Source organism: Bufo bufo, chromosome 3, assembly GCF_905171765.1.
Source record: "Bufo bufo chromosome 3, aBufBuf1.1, whole genome shotgun sequence".
NCBI lineage: Eukaryota > Metazoa > Chordata > Amphibia > Anura > Bufonidae > Bufo > Bufo bufo.
In genome coordinates, this window is record NC_053391.1 from 567,592,997 (window position 1) to 567,611,483 (window position 18,487).

At 45.6% G+C, this 18,487-nt stretch overlaps 1 protein-coding gene across 4 annotated transcripts in view; it reads left to right on the forward strand.

The window, feature by feature from the left end:
- Positions 1 to 18,487, forward strand: part of RBMS2 (RNA binding motif single stranded interacting protein 2) — a 90,376-nt gene that overhangs the window by 36,643 nt on the left and 35,246 nt on the right. For 2 of the 4 annotated variants that reach the window (XM_040425618.1, XM_040425619.1), the window contains exon 1: positions 4,360 to 4,498. The exons of the other annotated variants lie outside the window; for them this stretch is intronic. In XM_040425618.1, coding sequence (XP_040281552.1) covers positions 4,454 to 4,498 — 45 coding nt within the window. In that variant the 5' untranslated portion in view covers positions 4,360 to 4,453. Of the gene's footprint in view, positions 1 to 4,359; positions 4,499 to 18,487 lie in introns of those variants that run through there. 4 annotated transcript variants of the gene reach the window in all.

An 18,487-nucleotide genomic window follows, 5' to 3' on the forward strand; every position in this document is an offset into this window, starting at 1 on the left:
ATTGGCCATATTGGATTTTACCTGCCCGATTCTTTGTTCTTCCAGGAGATAAGCAGCTTATCCCAGTCATGGAAGTAAACATGCATGTTAGGGATATAGTTAGGGATGAACGAATCGACTTTGGATGAAATATCCAAAGTCGATTTGCATAAAACTTCGTTCTAGTACTGTACAGAGCAGGAGCTCCGTACAGTGTTAGAATGTATTGGCTCAGATGAGCCGAAGTTATTGTTTTGTGAAGTCTCGCGAGACTTTGCGCAATAACTTCATAAATTAATTTGTACTGTAAAAAAACATTTCCCGAACTCGGGTTCGGTTCCAAGTGGTGCCTTGGAACCAAACCCGAATTCAGGAAATGTTTTTTTACAGTACAAATTAATTTATGAAGTTATTGCGCAAAGTCTCGCGAGACTTCACAAAGCAATAACTTCGGCTCATCTGAGCCAATACATTCTAACACTGTACGGAGCTCCTGCTCTGTACAGTACTAGAACAAAGTTTTATGCAAATCGACTTTGGATATTTCATCCAAAGTCGATTCGTTCATCCCTAACTATATCCCTAACATGCATGTTTACTTCCATGACTGGGATAAGCTGCTGTCGAGGACTGGTTCGGCTATTTCCGTCGGCCCCATAGAAATGAATGGGAGCAGGGGCCGCGCTTGCGCAGGGCGCCCTCCTTCACTTCTATGGGGAGCCGGCAGATGATGTCGGTGGAGAGAAGGATTGGGAGAAGTGAATATTTTCACCCAATCCTTCTGGTTATCCCGGGAGATAAGAAGTGTCTGGCAGCGGATTTCTCCTTTCTCCCCACTGAATTACATATACATGTTCGGTGAACCAATGTGTATGGGGGAGTCAGGAGAGATAGCTGTTTGCCAAACTAATGTTGTATACCAGCCTTAGGGTCCATTCACACATCCGCAAAATGGGTCCGTGTGCTGTCCGCATCCGCCCCTCCGTTCAGCGGCCCCGCAAAAAAATAGAACATGTCCTATTCTTGTCTGCAGCCTCGGACAAGAAAAGACATTTCTATCATAGTGCCGGCTATGTGCGGTCCGCAAAATGTGGAACGCACATGGCCGGTGTCCATGTTTTGTGGATCCGCAATTTGTGGGCCTCAAAACAGTTGCGGCATGTGAATGGACTCTTAAAGGGCATCTGTCAGCAGATTTGTACCTATGAAACTGGCTGACCTGTTACACGTGCACTTGGCAGCTGAAGACATCTGTGTTGGTTCCATGTTCATATGTGCCCGCATTGCTGAGAATAATTACTATATGTAAATGAGCCACCAGGAGCAATGGGGGCGTTGCCATTACACCTAGAGGCTCTGCTCTCTCTACAACTGCCGCACCCTCTGCACTTTGACAGGGCCAGGCAGTGTAACGTGAACATGCCGGCCTCGCCCTTAGCCATTGTGTAGCACTGCTGCTTAAAGGGTTATTCCCATCTCAGGCGTTGATGGCATATCACTAGGATATGTCATCAATGTCAGATAGGAGTGGGTTCCAGGCATGCATGTCTATCCACTCCAATGAGACTGCCGGAAATAGCCAAGTGAGCTCTCACTTTGGGAGACCTGTTCTGGAGATTGGAGTCAGTCCCAGAGCTGGGCCCGCACCTATCTGACATTGAGGGCATATCCTAGTAATATGCTATCGATGTCTGAGATGGGAATACCCCTTTAAGTACTATTTTTAGGTATATATTTTTGCTATGTGAATGAAAAAACAAAAAGTTATGACTTTGGGAGGGCTGGCAGTAAAAAACAAAAACTGAAGAAAAAAAAGAAAAAATCACCTCATCTTGAAAGGGTTAAAAAGTTGCAAATTTTGACGCACGCCATTTTTGTCAAATGGCAGTCTGTGTAACAAAGGGGACCATGGGGATTAGTCTGCGTGAGAGAGGGCATGGAGAGCTGTCTGAGAGTGGACAATAGGGAGCAGTATGTGTAACAGAAAGGTGTATATAGAGCAGTCTGTGTGAGGGTGAGGACCACGGGGAGCAGTATGTGGGATAGAGGGGGTGACCTAGAGCAGTCTGTGAGAGAGATGGGGCTGAGAGAGCAGTCTTTGTAACAGAGGGGGAATGGGGAGCAGTCTGTGAGAGGGGCCTGTGGAGACCAGTCTGTGTAACAGAGGGAGAATAGGGAGCAGTCTGTAAGAGAGGGGGATAGGGAGCAGTCTGTGTAAGAGAGGGGGTGAGGGAGCAGTCTGTGTAAGAGAGGGGGGATAGGGAGCAGTCTGTGTAAGAGAGGGGGGATGGGGAGCAGTCTGTGTAAGAGAGGGGGGATAGGGAGCAGTCTGTGTAAGAGAGGGGGGATAGGGAGCAGTCTGTGTAAGAGAGGGGGGATAGGGAGCAGTCTGTGTAAGAGGGGGAATAGGGAGCAGTCTGTGTAAGAGAGGGGGGATAGGGAGCAGTCTGTGTAAGAGAGGGGGGATAGGGAGCAGTCTGTGTAAGAGAGGGGGGATAGGGAGCAGTCTGTGTAAGAGAGGGGGGATAGGGAGCAGTCTGTGTAAGAGAGGGGGTGAGGGAGCAGTCTGTGTAAGAGAGGGGGAATAGGGAGCAGTCTGTGTAAGAGAGGGGGGATAGGGAGCAGTCTGTGTAAGAGAGGGGGTGAGGGAGCAGTCTGTGTAAGAGAGGGGGTGAGGGAGCAGTCTGTGTAAGAGAGGGGGGATAGGGAGCAGTGTGTAAGAGAGGGGGATAGGGAGCAGTCTGTGTAAGAGAGGGGGGATGGGGAGCAGTCTGTGTAAGAGAGGGGGGGATAGGGAGCAGTCTGTGTAAGAGGGGGGGAATAGGGAGCAGTCTGTGTAAGAGAGGGGGAATAGGGAGCAGTCTGTGTAAGAGAGGGGGAATAGGGAGCAGTCTGTGTAAGAGAGGGGAAATAGGGAGCAGTCTGTGTAAGAGAGGGGGAATAGGGAGCAGTCTGTGTAAGAGAGGGGGAATAGGGAGCAGACTGTGTAAGAGAGGGGGAATAGGGAGCAGTCTGTGTAAGAGAGGGGGAATAGGGAGCAGTCTGTATGAGATGGATAATAGGGAGCAGTCTGTGAGAGAGAGGGGCCTGTGGAGAACAGTCTGTGTAAGGCTACATGCACACGAACGCTGTTTGTTTCCGTGTGCGTTCCGTTTTTTTTTGCAGATAGGATGCAGACCCTTTCATTTCAATGTGCAGTCCGCATCAGTATGTCCGTTCCGTAGCCCCGCAAAAAAAATAGAACATGTCCTATTCTTGTCCGTTTTAGGCATTGTTACAATGGATCAGCAACAAAAAAAAAAACGGATGTCGTCTGTTTTTTTTTGCAGATGCGCAATTTGCGGACCTCAAAACACATACGGTCGTGTGCGTGTAGCCTAAGAGAGGGGGAATAGGGAGCAGTCTGTGTAAGGCCTCTTGCACACAAACATATTTTCTTTCCGTGTCTGTTCCGTGTTTTTTTGCAGACCGTATGGGGAACCATTCATTTCAATGGGTCCGCAAAAAAGATAGAACTGTCCTTTTAGCAGTTCACCAAGCACAGCGTCGTCCATTGTATGGTGACTGTACCCATTCATGTGATTGTGACTGCGCTGCGCCTAGGCCATGTGACCGATAAACGTGATTGGTGGGAGTCGGACCCGCTGTTCAGATACTGGATAGCTCATCAGTATAAAACACTGACAACCCCCTTTAAGGCCCTAAAAACGCAACCTCTCTCTACCTTCTGATGTCCTAAATGGGACTGTCCTATTGGCACAACCTTTCAGGATTTGGGGCCCCACTGTCCTTCCTGTGATCCCACCTAATCCACGGCTGTAATATGGTCCTGGGCGGATTAGAGCTGCTCGGGGACGCCATATGGCTTCTATTAGCAGCTCCCGGTGAGTAAGCTTCGGGTGGGTGCGGGGCCCCGGGGATGAGTCCCAGGCAGGCGGCGCTCCCTGTTGTTGAGGGGCTGGAGGCCGTGGACTGGGCTGATTAACTCGTCAGGTATGCCAGGAATCCTGCCCGGGAACAATGCGCCGCCCGCCCCACGTGCAGGGGCTGCCCTCACTACTACGGGGCCTCCCCTGGCACAGCACCCGCCCAGGGGCGGACCTCACTACTACGGTGCCTCCCGCCCCTGGCACAGCAGCACCCGCCCAGGGGCGGACCTCACTACTACGGTGCCTCCCGCCCCTGGCACAGCAGCACCCGCCCAGGGGCGGACCTCACTACTACGGTGCCTCCCGCCCCTGGCACAACAGCACCCGCCCAGGGCCCGCCGTGCTGTGTGGGCGTGGCTCCGGGCGGCCCAGCCCTTCTCTTTTTTGTTAATGAAAGTTCCAGGGACGTTGTGTTCCTGCCCTTCCAGTTGCTCCAATAGCGGCGAGAGCCTCGGCCTGACCTCCTACTACGGGGCCACTGACGTGAGGGCAGGACGGGGCCACGGTGCGGGCGCTGCTGGCACGCGGGCACCAAACTCTGCACCATGATCTTCTCCAGTGTACCCATGAGGATACCCACCGGGAAACTGGTAGGCACCGGGGGCACTGAGGGGTGGAGGGGGGCGGGCGCTAGCTGTAAGCCAGGTACCCACTGCTGGCATCCCGTGGGCACCACAAGCATTGTGACCAGCCTGGCATCATCAGCGTGTCTCTGTCTATCCAGCTCATATCTGTCTAATATCTCATTATCTCTCCTTTCTATCATTTCTAACTATTTTTCCATCTCTCTATCTATAGAAATCTAATGAATGATCTTTATCTGGAATGAATGTCCATCTCATAGCTACTTGTCTGTCTGTCCATCTCATAGCTACTTGTCTGTCTGTCTGTCCAGATAAGTCTGTCTGTCTGTCCAGATAAGTCTGTCTGTCCATCTCATAGCTACTTGTCTGTCTGTCCAGATAAGTCTGTCTGTCTGTCCATCTCATAGCTACTTGTCTGTCTGTCTGTCTCATAGCTACTTGTCTGTCTGTCCAGATAAGTCTGTCTGTCTATCTCATAGCTACTTGTCTGTCTGTCTCTCCAGATAATTCTGTCTGTCTCTCCAGATAATTCTGTCTGTCTCTTCCATGTGTACAGTACATAGAAGATCCCACATCCAGTACCTGTGTCCTCTTCACGTCTTTTGCGCCATTCTTCTGGTTTATCCGTCATCTTGTCGCGTTCTTCTCTGTCCGTGATTCCTCTCGTGTGTCGGGGCCGGATCCATCCTACTGAATGTGGGTTTTCACGGCCGCCCCGTCCACGACTGACCGCTCGGCCATCTTCTTTATTACAGTTATCACTTCAAGCTGTTGGGTCCAAATGCAAAACCTGTACCAGCCCCTCCCCCATTGCAATGGTCGGTATTCTGTATGTAGAGGACAGCGCTGGGGAAGGAATGGGGCTTTAATAATAAATAATAATGTGCCATGTATAATATTGGCATCAGGGCCTGGGGTCCGACTGCTGCCCCCTCCCCCCGTACAGTGACTAGGTTTTTATTTCTATCAGTTCTGATGAACCCTAATAATAGAATATATTTCTATCATGTGGATATGAAGATGTAAAGCACTGACGCAGCGTGGCTACTGATGTTTATTGGAGGCAGTATTGCATATAATGAAATTCTAACCTCATACCTGATGATCTGCAGATGTCAGGCCATGCTGGGAGTAGTAGTTTTACAGCAGCTGGAGAGCCACAGATCGGGGACCACTGGTCTCAAGTAGCTGGCTTCTACATCTTATGTGCCGTAAAAGCTGACAATCTAATCCTCAGAAAACAAACCTATACATGGAGTTTCTATGTGTTGATACAGAAGTATTTGGGGAATTTAAAGGGGTATACACGTCCTATGTGGTGGCTGTGCTGTTTCCATAGTTCCCAGTCACTTATATGTGAGTTAGGACTCTTGCACACAAACGTATTTTCTTTCCGCGTCCGTTCCGTTTTTTTTTTTTTGGGCGGACCGTATACGGAACCTTTCATTTCAATGGGTCCGCAAAAAAAAACTGAAGGTACTCCGTGAGCATTCCATTTCTGTATTTCTGTTCCGCAAAAAAATAGAACCTGTCCTATTCTTGTCTACATTACGGACAAGGATAGTGCTGTTCTATTAGGGGCCAGCTGATCTCATCCGTATTTTTCGCGGGTCCGTTTTTTTCAGACCGCAAAATACATACGGTCGTGTGCAAGAGGTCTTACAGAAATAGTATTGTCCATTTCCATAACTCCGTCCACGTATGAGGGGATGGGAATATGATGATGGGATTATGGGAATACCCCTTTAAGAATAATTTAGGCCAGTTTCACATCTCCAGCATTGTCATCCGGCAGAGAATACCGGGAATCGGCCGGACACAAACCGCAGCATGCAGCAGTTGCTGTCCGGCAACTTCGGGGCATATTCGGCAGATTGCTTCCGGATCTCAGCCGGACCCCATTATAGTAAGTGAGGCCGGCGGGCATTGTATTTGCATTCAGCAGTGGCGGTTCCGGAGAATTCCGCCAGACCATTCTCTGCCATAACGGCCTGCCAGAATTGCTGCCGGAAATGTGAAACTAGCCCAAGTTCTTCTTATGGGTATATTGGTTTCTGAAGCGGTGATGCCTGTGACGCAATAGATTACGGCAGAGCTCTTACGGCCGTCTGCAGGTCGCCTCTGCATCTAGACATTTGCTGCTAGCGCCTTGAAATCTGCTTGGGATACTCCACCGGGAGCCATGGCAGAGAACGTGCCACAGCTCTCAATTTGGTAGAACAGGTAATTCCTGCAAAGGGGGTTTCAAGGAGTAGATTATTAATGATCTATCCTCTGGATAGGTCATCAGTGTCTGACTGGTGGTGGTCCAACTCCCGGCATCCCCGCCAATCAGCTGTTTGAAGAGGCCGGCACTCTGGTAAGCACTACGGCCTCTTCCTAGGCCTGTGACATGGTCCATGTGCAGCTGTGTGAATAGGTCTGGGCTGTAATTCCAAGCACAGCCACTATCCAATGTATGGCGCTATGCTTGGTTTGCTGTGAAGAGGCTGCAGCGCCCCGGTCTCTTCAAACAACCGACCAGCGGTGGGGCAGGGTGTTGGACCCCCACTGATCTGATACCGATGATCTGTTCTGAGGATCGGCCATCAATTTTGTACTCCTGGAAAACCCCTTTAATTGGCGGCGTGTACTGCTAAGGGAAATTAGCAGCCGACAGCAACTTGCCCCAGAAAAACCTATGGGGCAGTACTCAGGGGCACCACACAAGGTTCCTTGTCCTGCCTCCCTGTGGTGAGTTTGGACCTGGGATGTGTTTCTCCTCTCAGAAATTGTCATGTCAGCCTCTGCCATACCTTCCGGTCAGTATGTGGAAACTCCCGAAGCGAAACTTCTAGAAAGTCACGTGAAGGATATGGGTTTAATCCAAGAGGCTTGTGAGCACCACAGAGGGTTGTATTAGATCCTGGTTCTTACTTCTGACCATGATCCACACTTGCTTCTTCTTCTTGTTATTACATTACTACTGACTCCTTAAAACTGTTCATGGCTACAGGATTAGAATTGCTGGTGTCTGAGGTAGACATGACACAAGGTCTCTTTCACACGTCCGTGTCCACAATTACACCAGTGACAAGATGGTCGGTGGTTCATCCGTGTAGATGTCTGTGAAAGATTGATGTTTGTGTTTTTTGCCCTCCATGTGTCATCTGTATTCCATGGACACTCGTAGCCTAAATTTTTTTTTTTCCAGAGCATCTTCTACCAATGGATTGTGAAAAACCACAAACCCAACACGGATGCCACTCATGTTGTGTCCGTGGTCTTCACGGACTCATAGACTATAATGTGCACAAGGGACAAAAATAGTGCGTGCTTCCACAATGTCACCATGATCCCACAGTCCGTGACAAACCACTGATGTGTGAATACACATATACGTGAGCGGTCTGTGGAGACCATGGACAGCACATGTCCGTAACTCACTGACTTGTGAAAAAGGCCTTAGGCTGATGGATATAATGTCCAGTTTTCTTGATTTCAGGCAGTGAGTCCATTATCAGGGTGGTGGAGTATACATACCAAGTCAGTTTGCCCCATCTTTTCTATGGGTACGTTAATAAAACATCAGTAAATTAAAGGGGTTGTCTGGTTTAGGAGCCAACAACTCAATGCTTCTAAGATGTACTCCATAGGAAAGAAAAAACACATATCCACGCTCCTGCCATGCCCGCACCGCTGCGCTGTTCACGGCCACTTCGGTCCCATCACCACTGCAGTCAATCACAGCCCTCCGCGGTCATATCCACTTCAACAATGCCTCAGTGATGTATGATGTATGGAAAATCTGCCTTGTGTGTGCCACGCGTGGTCATTCCCATAAGCTAATTATTTTGATCATTAATTTGCAGCATCCCTCTCGGCACCTTTACATATTAGAACCCGTTCTAGAAGATTGAATGTGAAACCTGTTACCCTTTCCTAATCCTGAATGACACACACTGCACACACCTGACTACATACCTGACACTTCCTTGTATTAGTCAGCACGTCATCTAAGGCTGATGTAAGGATGATTGTGGCTTTCATTGTTAAGAAAGGTTTGGTTTAGATGTTTTTTTTTGTTTTGTTTTTTTTTACTCTTATTCCACTTATAGCTCATCAGTATCTGATTGGTGGGGTTCCGAGAATTCGGCACTGCCTTTGTGAAGGATCCACGGCGCTGTGGTGAGCGATGCATCCTCGTAACAGCATAGCAAGCACAGTGCTGTACATTTTATACTGTCTGTGCTTGGTATTGCAGCCCGGGCCCATTGACCTGAATGGGACTGAGCTACACATAGGCCACGTGACTGATGAGCGTGACATCACTGTCCTAGGCAATGACCGTTGCACTCACTGGAGTACCGTAGCGTCTCCCAACAACTGACCCCGGTGGGGTGTCGGGAGTCGGACTGCCATCAATCAGATATCAGCGATCCTGAGGTTAGGGCATCAGTATTCTACTCCGAGAAAACACCTTTAAATAAAATATTTTTGTTATAATATTATTGTTTCAAAAGAAAATAATAATAAAGGTACGAGATGGGTCCTCCATGGATCCCAGCACATCCCGTAGACTCTTCTTTAGACTGGGATCTGGACAGTTTTGAGGCCAAGTCAACACCTTGGACACTTTGTCATGTTCCACAGACCATTCGTGAACCATTATTGCAGTGTGGCCGGATGTATGATCCTCCTGAAAGAGGACACAGCCATTAGGGAATATTGCCCACTGTCCGCACGATTCACCAGACCAGACGCCTTTTTCCATTGATGCCTGGGCCAGTTCTGATGCCCATTATCGCTGCTTCAGGTGGTGGACAGGGTACAGCATGGCACTCTGTGCTAATACTTATTTTATACAGATCTGTATTGTTTGACATAGGGCTGGTTTATGTGGGTAGATTATTGGGCACATTCCTATGAACACCCGTTCCCCATAATTGCCTTGTATAAATGAGCTGCCAATCACCCAACGAACACACAAACGCCCATTTGCCGCACATAACTAAGTAAAGACGGGATATGTTGTCAGCAAATAATGAATCTGTATGGGGACGAATGATCGTCGTAATGATTATTCATCCCTGTACAGAGGAGGTGATTGTAGCATGTGAATACAGCTGAAGGAGAAGATATTGCATAGGAATAATGGGTTTGTTCCCGATCATTTCACTATGTATCTGCCCATGTAAATGGACCCTTCGAGAGACAGCAGTGCCCAGGTCCCAGATTGGCTTGCTCACTGACTACAAAGGCTAAGGGTAGGTTCACATCACCATTTCATTTTCCATTATTCTGATCCATCAGAAAAAAACAGAACTAAAAACGAATCCTTTATTTTGAGCATTCGTTATGCTCATTTTGCATCCGTTTTAGCCATTTCCGTCTGAGAGCCGTTATTTTAGATGGAAATAAGGAGGACTTTTTCTTCCATCTAAAATAACGGATATCAGATGGAAACGGCTAAAACTGATGCAAAGTGAGCATAACGAATTCTCAAGATAAAGGATACTTTGTTTTTCTGTTCTTTTGGCGGATCAGAAGAACGGAAAATGGTGCAGTGATGTGAACCCACCCTTAGAGGAGACAGGGTCCTGGATTGTAGCCCCAGCTTCACCAGTGTTCTCTATTCCATTGCATCCTGATAGACGTAGTATACTAAAATATCCCTTGTATTTAATGCAGGATATACAAATACCTTACCATCTCACACTTTTTTAAGAGAAGGGAAGGCAAAAGAGAACGGGGAGGGACATTCACAGAAGACCACAAGGATCTTTTTATTTGCCATCTGCTATGTATAGGATGAAAATTACTACCATTGACAGAACCGTTTTATGTGTAGGTAGGACATAAACACAGACTGCACCAGAACACGTCCTCTTGTCTGCATTTACAGAATGCTATAAAGAAAGGTGAAGTGAGTGAAGTGCATGGGGGAAATAGAAAAGTAACAACCCAGCAAATATTGATCTAGCTGTTATCACAAACTATAATTATGTGGGGAAAAAACCTAACTGCTATTAAATGACATGACAAAGCGTTTAAAGGGGTATTCCATTATTTTACTATGAATGGCCCATTCTGCCCACAATCCTACTGATCACCCATTCCCGAGTAGTATTTGCATGGGAAATGGGTGCCGAATCTGCCCCTCTCCATCAGTGGCAAATCCAGAGCCTGGTCTCGGGAGGGGCACTTCCAGATTATTTTCTGTCTGCCGCCACAAAACAATGGTGCTTATAGAACAGACTCCACAGTGTAGAGGTATACTGTATATTGTGTGGCACAGTATAAGCTATATGTGTATAACAAACAAATTTCATATGAAAACTTACAATTACTTGGCTTGACCCTTGGGGATCTCGGACACCACTTCAACACTTTGGCCGGGGGGCTCGGCGGAGCTGATGTTGTGTTTTATCCTAATGAGAAAGATTTCATAATAAGGATTTGGAGAAGGGGCAGAAGGATAGCAGAACAGGGTGAGGCTGGTGCTGCTACTAGGGGGTCATACCATGGGGCAGTAATAAAGCCCACCATAATGCCCCCCCCCAGTAGAAATAATTCTCTTTATAATGTGACAGTGCAAAAAATACCCCCTTGTAATGCCCCCAGTTGAGCTAATGTCCTCATAGTGCCCCCATAATGTGCCAGTATAAAATAGCCCTATATAGTGCACCCAGTAAATGCCTCCATAGTGCTCCTCTCCCCCCTTCCTCCTAGTGCCCCCCATAATTTACCAGTATAAAATGCCCTCAGTGTCCCCCATAATTTGCAAGTATAAAATGCCCCTTCTTAGTGCCCCCCGTAGATGACCCCATAGTACTCCTCTCCCCCTTCCCCATAGTGCCCACCATGTGTCCCAGTATAAAATTCTACTGTACAGAGCCCCCCATATAAAATACCCCTTCTTTGTGGCCTCAGTAGACGCCCCTATAGTGCCCCCAATAATGTGCCAGTAATAACAGCTCCCCCATCATGTGCCAGCAATAACAGCTCCCCCATCATGTGCCAGTAATAACAGACCCCCCCATCATGTGCCAGTAATAACAGACCCCCCCATCATGTGCCAGTAATAACAGCCCCCCCAATGTGCCAGTAATAACAGCCCCCCCAATGTGCCAGTAAAAGTATTGTGTGTATATAGGCCGGCAGCCTATCAGAGGAAGGGAAAGGGACACGCCTCTCCCTCCCCTGCCTCAGCACAGGCATCTGTATCGCTGTCCTGAGGACGGCGATACAGATGACTATGGAGATGAGCGCTTCAGATATTCATGGCCTATCTTGAGGATAGGCCATTGATAGAAAAGTCCTGGAATATCCCTTTAGGGTGCATTCACACGACCGTAAGTGTTTTGCGGTCCGCTATATAGAAAATGCCTATTCTTGTCCGAAAGATGATTTGAGGGTTGAGATCGATTGGACACATTTAGTTTTGACGCCCAATCCGATTTGTAATCCTGCCTGAAGAAGGAGCCCTGTGCTCCGAAAGCTTGCACTGTGACGTTTTTTCTGGTTAGCCAGTAAAGGTATCACTCATGTAATACTTTTGTATTCATTAACACAAAAGTATTCTACATCACAGACTTCTCCCAGGAGATAAGTCCCCACTGGAAGTGTCTGGCAGCAGCTTTCTCCTCTCTCCCCATTTACAGCATGCTCAGCCAAGTGTGCATGTGTATGGGAGAGACAGATGTTGGCCGAATGAGTGTTTAGCTAGTTTGAAGGTGTATAGGTGTAAGAGAGGAAGGATTGGGGTGAGGGAAGTGGTTAATAAATTCTTATATAGTTTTTTTTTTTATATTGGCTTTTGTTCGTCCAAAACCCAGTGCTCATGCCGGAAACTGGTCGGATCCCATTTGTCACAAGTTAAGGGGAATGGAAAACACCAAATACACACCACAACGAAAATACAACAATCTAGGCCTTAAAAGCTAAGGAAGAGGGATGTTGACCTCCTAGTAATCCCTGTCTTTTCCTAACTCCTGCCAGTATGAGCAGATCCTGATGGTGGAAATACTCATACACCAGATACCTAAAGCCCTGCTAAAACTGACGAGCCCTAGGCTAGGTAGCAGGGAATGAGACAGCTGGTTCCTTCCAGAATGAAGGAACCTGGGTCTCCCTGAGGCCTAGAAACAACACACTCCAGATAATAAGAAACAGCGAAGGTAACAAGTACCTAGCTTAGAGATGTATGGAGAAGCGGGAGATCCAAGACAAACCAGCACTAGCAACTCCAAGCAGAAACTATCAACCGCATGGTCAGCAGTGTGAGGCGGATCTAAATAGAGCCTCATCACTGATAACGAGCAGAACCTGAGAGAGGTGAGATCCTGCCAAACAACAACATACATAGAGGAAAACAGAGAGACCTGTCAGATAGCCTGACGTGCAGCAAGTCTATGAGATCTTCTCACCTCTCTCACAGGAGAGACTGTGACACCAGTATTGTCAATGGGCTCTGGCAGTGAACGCAGCGGTATCCAGCTAGACCGGATTTGGTTGAACTCTGGCAGGCTGTCCCCCGGCCAGATACCTCACTGCAGGAGTGAAACTAGCCTTACTCTGATTAATATTGTGGATGTGTAGACATAAATATGCAGATTTTATGATAATGATGATTTGTGCCAGATGATTCTGTCTGTTGCTATAGACTTGCCCTTGGTTAGGACAGAAGACACAGACACTGCAGCTGGAGAAGGAGCTGACCATTGCAGTTCCTGACATAATGAATTCTGATTATACGCCGTTACATAGGCAAAGTTAAAACTGTAGCACACAAGACAGAAAGTCAGGTGTCTCTTTCACACAGGGCCCGGTGTAATATCCTTACGCTGATGTCTGCCCTACCTGGAACAAGCTAGTTTCTTGTACATTACATACTAGACCATCAATGTCTAATTAGTTGGGTGTGACCACTGGACATCCACAATCAGCAGAACAAAGGAGCGGCAGCATGGCGGATTGACCACAGTAAGCCTCCTGAGGAAACAGGGTGGAGACAAAGTGGCAATCAGCATACCATCAATGTCTGCCCTGACAACCACTTTAATCAAATTTGAAGATCTCAGTTTTTTCTATCATGCAGAGACTTTCAGTTATATTTTTGCTTCCACTGGTCTTTAACCTGCTTTTTGCCCTCAGGTATAAGCATATCATCACTTCAGGCAAGATGGCTACCCCATAATCACTTAAAGGAAATCTTATAAAAATTATACAACCGGAAAATAAAAGCCGTTTAAAAAATAAGAGTATGGAGCATCATGTGTTTTTTAATTATTAGGAAGCTAAGGCGATACACACCCTTTAAGTGGATAAATCCTTTAAATTTGGTCTGTCATATAAACAGAAGTTGCGGATTTTTTATTTTTTTATATAGGACATTACCTTATCCATATTTCCTTTAACTATCGTCCTAAAATGAACACTGCACAGTTCTTGAATGACATCAATACATGTAAAAACTAAGGGCCCGGCCCAACTCCATTGTGAAAGAGGTCATAGAGATGATTGGCAAGACAGTGTATAATGGAAAGCAGAACACCCGAAGGAGGGGCAAAGTGGCCATAATCATAAGAGTTATGTAATGCCCCCTCTGATTGTGGGATGACATTTATTATTGCAAAAGAATTAATATTAAACAACGCAAGTGTATATACATTTCTGGTAAGTGTATTTTATGGAATCTGACGAATGCTTAGCTACAATATTTGCATTGTCCTACATAGGACATTTTTGGCAGAGTACTGTTTATACACTAAAATATTCTGCCAAGCATAAAATTTTCGGCGTGTCCAATAAATGTTATTTCTCAAACAATCCTTGTGTTGCCATAGGTACGTGGATTATCAGCACAAATGTTACTGATCGGTGGTGTTGGCAGAAGCTTCACTTCACATTTCTGAATAATATGATATATGTGATATTTAGTCAATGTCCAGAATAATCTATAGAATTTATATACAGCATATATCTCTTTATTATACAGCAATCTATGCTTTAGCGGTCCTTTAAAGGAGTTTTTCAGTGGATTCTGCAGATGTAGCAGCCTCATACACTGATGTTCACCTAGTGTGTAAAATCTCATCAACATGTGGAAATTAAAAATCTGCAGCACGTCAATTGTTTGTACGGATTTTCAGTGCAGATAGGCTTGAGCGAATCGAGCTTCAGATCATAGATCCGAAGTCAATTTGTTAAAAAAAAAAAACTTAATTTGGAATGCTGTTTCCGTACAGCACTAAAATGTATGTGCTCCGTGCAGCCAAACTTAGTCTCGGCCGAAGTTGCGCGAAACTTCGATGAATGACTTCGGTATTCCTATTTGTGTATTTATAAACATTTTAAAATAGGAATGCGAAGTTGGGTTTGGTGCTCGGTACCAAAGCTGACCTCTGATTCCTATTTTAAAATGTTTCTAAATACACAGATAGGAATACCGAAGTCACTTAGCAAAGTCTCACACAACTCCGGGCGAGATGACGTTTTGCTACACGGAGTGACACAAACTGATGCAAATTGATCCCAACTGATGATCAAAATACAGGATCTCTTTTTTTTTCCTGACTGAGCAGAAAGCTAAACGGTGATGTGAATGCGGCCGAACGCATGCAGATTTTGGTGCAGAAACTGTCTGTATAAACTAAATGGCTGTGTGCATGTACCTTCACCCAGGTGTATGTGTTGTGAGATCACGGCACGCAGCGATCGCACATGCATGCCTAGGGCTGTGTTCACACCAGATTTGTCTGCTCCGTTCTCAGAGTAGAACAACAAAAAATAACAGAAATGCAGGATTTTTTTTTGGTCTGCTGGTTTATGACAGAATCTGTGACGCGATGCAGATGTTGAGCCTAAATAAGAGGTTCATGGCTGTCTTCAATCTCTCTTAGCACAGGAAGTGATATCCGCACAGTCCGGCCCACATTGAGCAGTGTAAAGTATGGAGAAACGCAGCATTTGTAGTATAAAAGAGATATCATTTTTACTTTGATGATAGCTTTTCTTATGTATGTTGTGGTATCGCTGGCTCTTCAGGTAGAACTGCATTTATATACGGCTAGATTCTTTTATTCTAGGCTCATACTACATGTAGGTTGTATACCTAGGCCAGACAATTTACAGAATAAGTCAATATGGCAGAGGTCGTTATTATCAGGACATCTTCTCTTAGGACTTGTGAACATGTTCTGTAGTAACATGTGTGGTCCAAAGTTTCCTGTCGCACTTTTTTCTGTTGTACTGTTTTACAAGTTCATGGTTATTTCACTAAAATTATCATAATCCTTCTATATATATATATATATATATATATATATATATATAATCTATCAGATATTGTAATAACACTAAACTAACAGAGGCCGAACAGCCGCCAAAACCAACGACTGAGAGAGTGGGATTTATGCGTCTAGTAACAGAGCTTGGCCGGTCATGGGACCCCTCTTCGTCATTTAGAGGGGTGGGGGGGGGCTCAGGGATGTGGTTATTATATATAGTTTGGGCTGCCTACTATTATTAAAGGAAACCTGTCACCACAACATATAATGCAATCTGCAGACACATGTTATAGAGCAGAAGGAGCTGAGCAGATTGATATATAGTTTTATAGGAAAAGATATCCAGACGAAAACTGATAGCATTTGTCAGACGGATCCGGATGGGGATCCCTCTCACAAATGCATTGGAATACCGGATCAGTCTCTTCGGTGTCATCCGGAAAAACGTATCCGGTATTAATATCCCGCATGTGCAGACTGGAAAGCCGGATCCGTTTTGCTGGAACACTTAATACACTTCAATGTAAATTAATGCCGGATCCGGCATTCCGGCAAGTGTTCGGTATTTTTGGCCAGAGAGAAAACTGCAGCATGCTGCGGTATTTTCTCCGACCAAAAAACGTAAGAGGGACTGAACTGATGCATCCTGAACGGAATGCTCTCCATTCAGAATGCATTAGGATAAAACTGATCAGTTTTTTTTCCGGTATTGAGCTCCTGTGACAGAACTCAATACCGGAAAACAAAAACATGGTTATAAGGGAAAATAATAGCATTCTGAATACAGAATGCATAGTAAAATGGTGCTGGAGGGGTTAAAAAAAAATAAAAAAATTATTAACTCACCTTAGTCCACTTGCTCGCGCAGCCGGCATCTCCTTCTGTCTCCTTTGCTGAACAGGACCTGTGGTGACGTCACTCCGGTCATCACATGGTCCATCACATGATCCATCACCATGGTAAAAGATCATGTGATGGATCATGTGATGACCGGAGTGACGTCACCACAGGTCCTGTTCAGCAAAGGAGACAGAAGGAGATGCCGGCTGCGCGAGCAAGTGGACTAAGGTGAGTTAATTATTTTTATTTTATTTTATTTTTAACCCCTCCAGCACCATTTTACTATGCATTCTGTATTCAGAATGCTATTATTTTCCCTTATAACCATGTTATAAGGGAAAATAATAATGATCGGGTCTCCATCCCGATCGTCTCCTAGCAACTGTGCGTGAAAATCGCACCGCATCCGCACTTGCTTGCGGATGCTTGCGATTTTCACGCAACCCCATTCACTTCTATGGGGCCGTGAAAAACGCAGAATATAGAGCATGCTGCGATTTTCACGCAACGCACAAGTGATGCGTGAAAATCACCGCTCATGTGAACAGCCCCATAGAAATGAATGGGTCGGTATTCAGTGCGGGTGCAATGTGTTCACCTCACGCATCGCATCCGCGCGGAATACTCGCCCGTGTGAAAGGGGCCTTAGGATCGTGTGAAAGTATTCACTTTGGCTGATCCTTCTCTCCTCCGACATCATCCGTCAGGGGAGAGTCTGGAGCTCTTACATTCAGAAAACACAGAGATTTAAATTAATGAATTACAATTTTTTTTCCCCCCCGAATATTTTCCCCTTAAAACTATACATCAATCTGCTCAGCTCCCCCTGATCTAACGGCTGCTCTAATACAAAGTGGAATGTTTCTTTACAAATATTTTTCACTATTATTTTATTGTGGTTATGACTTAATACAGGGGCCCTGGATGCAAAGTAACCAGTCACATTGAAAATACAGTCCATTCTGTGGGCAGCATTTTATAGACCAGGAAGAGCTGAGCAGGTTGATATATAGTTTTATGGGAAAAGATCAGTATAATTTATCATTCTTTCATTGTAATCTGTGTTTAGGCGCTCGCTGGGTTGTCTTACTCAGTGATTAACAGCTTTCCTTATATGACTTTGTGTACAGAGATAGCTGTCAATCTCTGATAGGACCGCCCACATAACACGTAAGTACAGAATGAGCAGAGATGTAAAAGTTTTACTGAATCTTTTCCCATAAACTACATATCAATCTACTCTCCTTTTCCTGCTCTATAATATACTGCCTTCACTTTCAACACAAAAGGTGCCCTTTCAGAATGAATTTTAAAATATTTGCCTCTATGCAGCGGTTAGGGTACTGCTTTGGATAAATGTAAGGGACAGATTGAATGTATCCTTTTAGCCTGCCCAGGTATTGCCAAGGGAGGGCTGAATCCTTGTTCTACAGTTTTCAGTACTGCTATATTCAGAACGTACAGAGTGATGAGAAAGTAATAAATAACGTATACTGTGTCGGATTACCAGTTGATGTAAGGATCCTTATACCGTCTTATGTGCCAATAATCCCTATCAGTTCCATATACAGCCATGGCCTTTAAGAGGATCTGACATAAAAGACTGATGATTTTCCAGGGGCAGACTGGCCATAGACCCAACAGGTACAGTACAGACCAAAAGTTTGGACACACCTTCTCATTCAAAGAGTTTTCTTTATTTTCATGACTATGAAAATTGTAGATTCACACTGAAGGCATCAAAACTATGAATTAACACATGTGGAATTATATACATAACAAACAAGTGTGAAACAACTGAAAATATGTCATATTCTAGGTTCTTCAAAGTAGCCACCTTTTGCTTTGATTACTGCTTTGCACACTCTTGGCATTCTCTTGATGA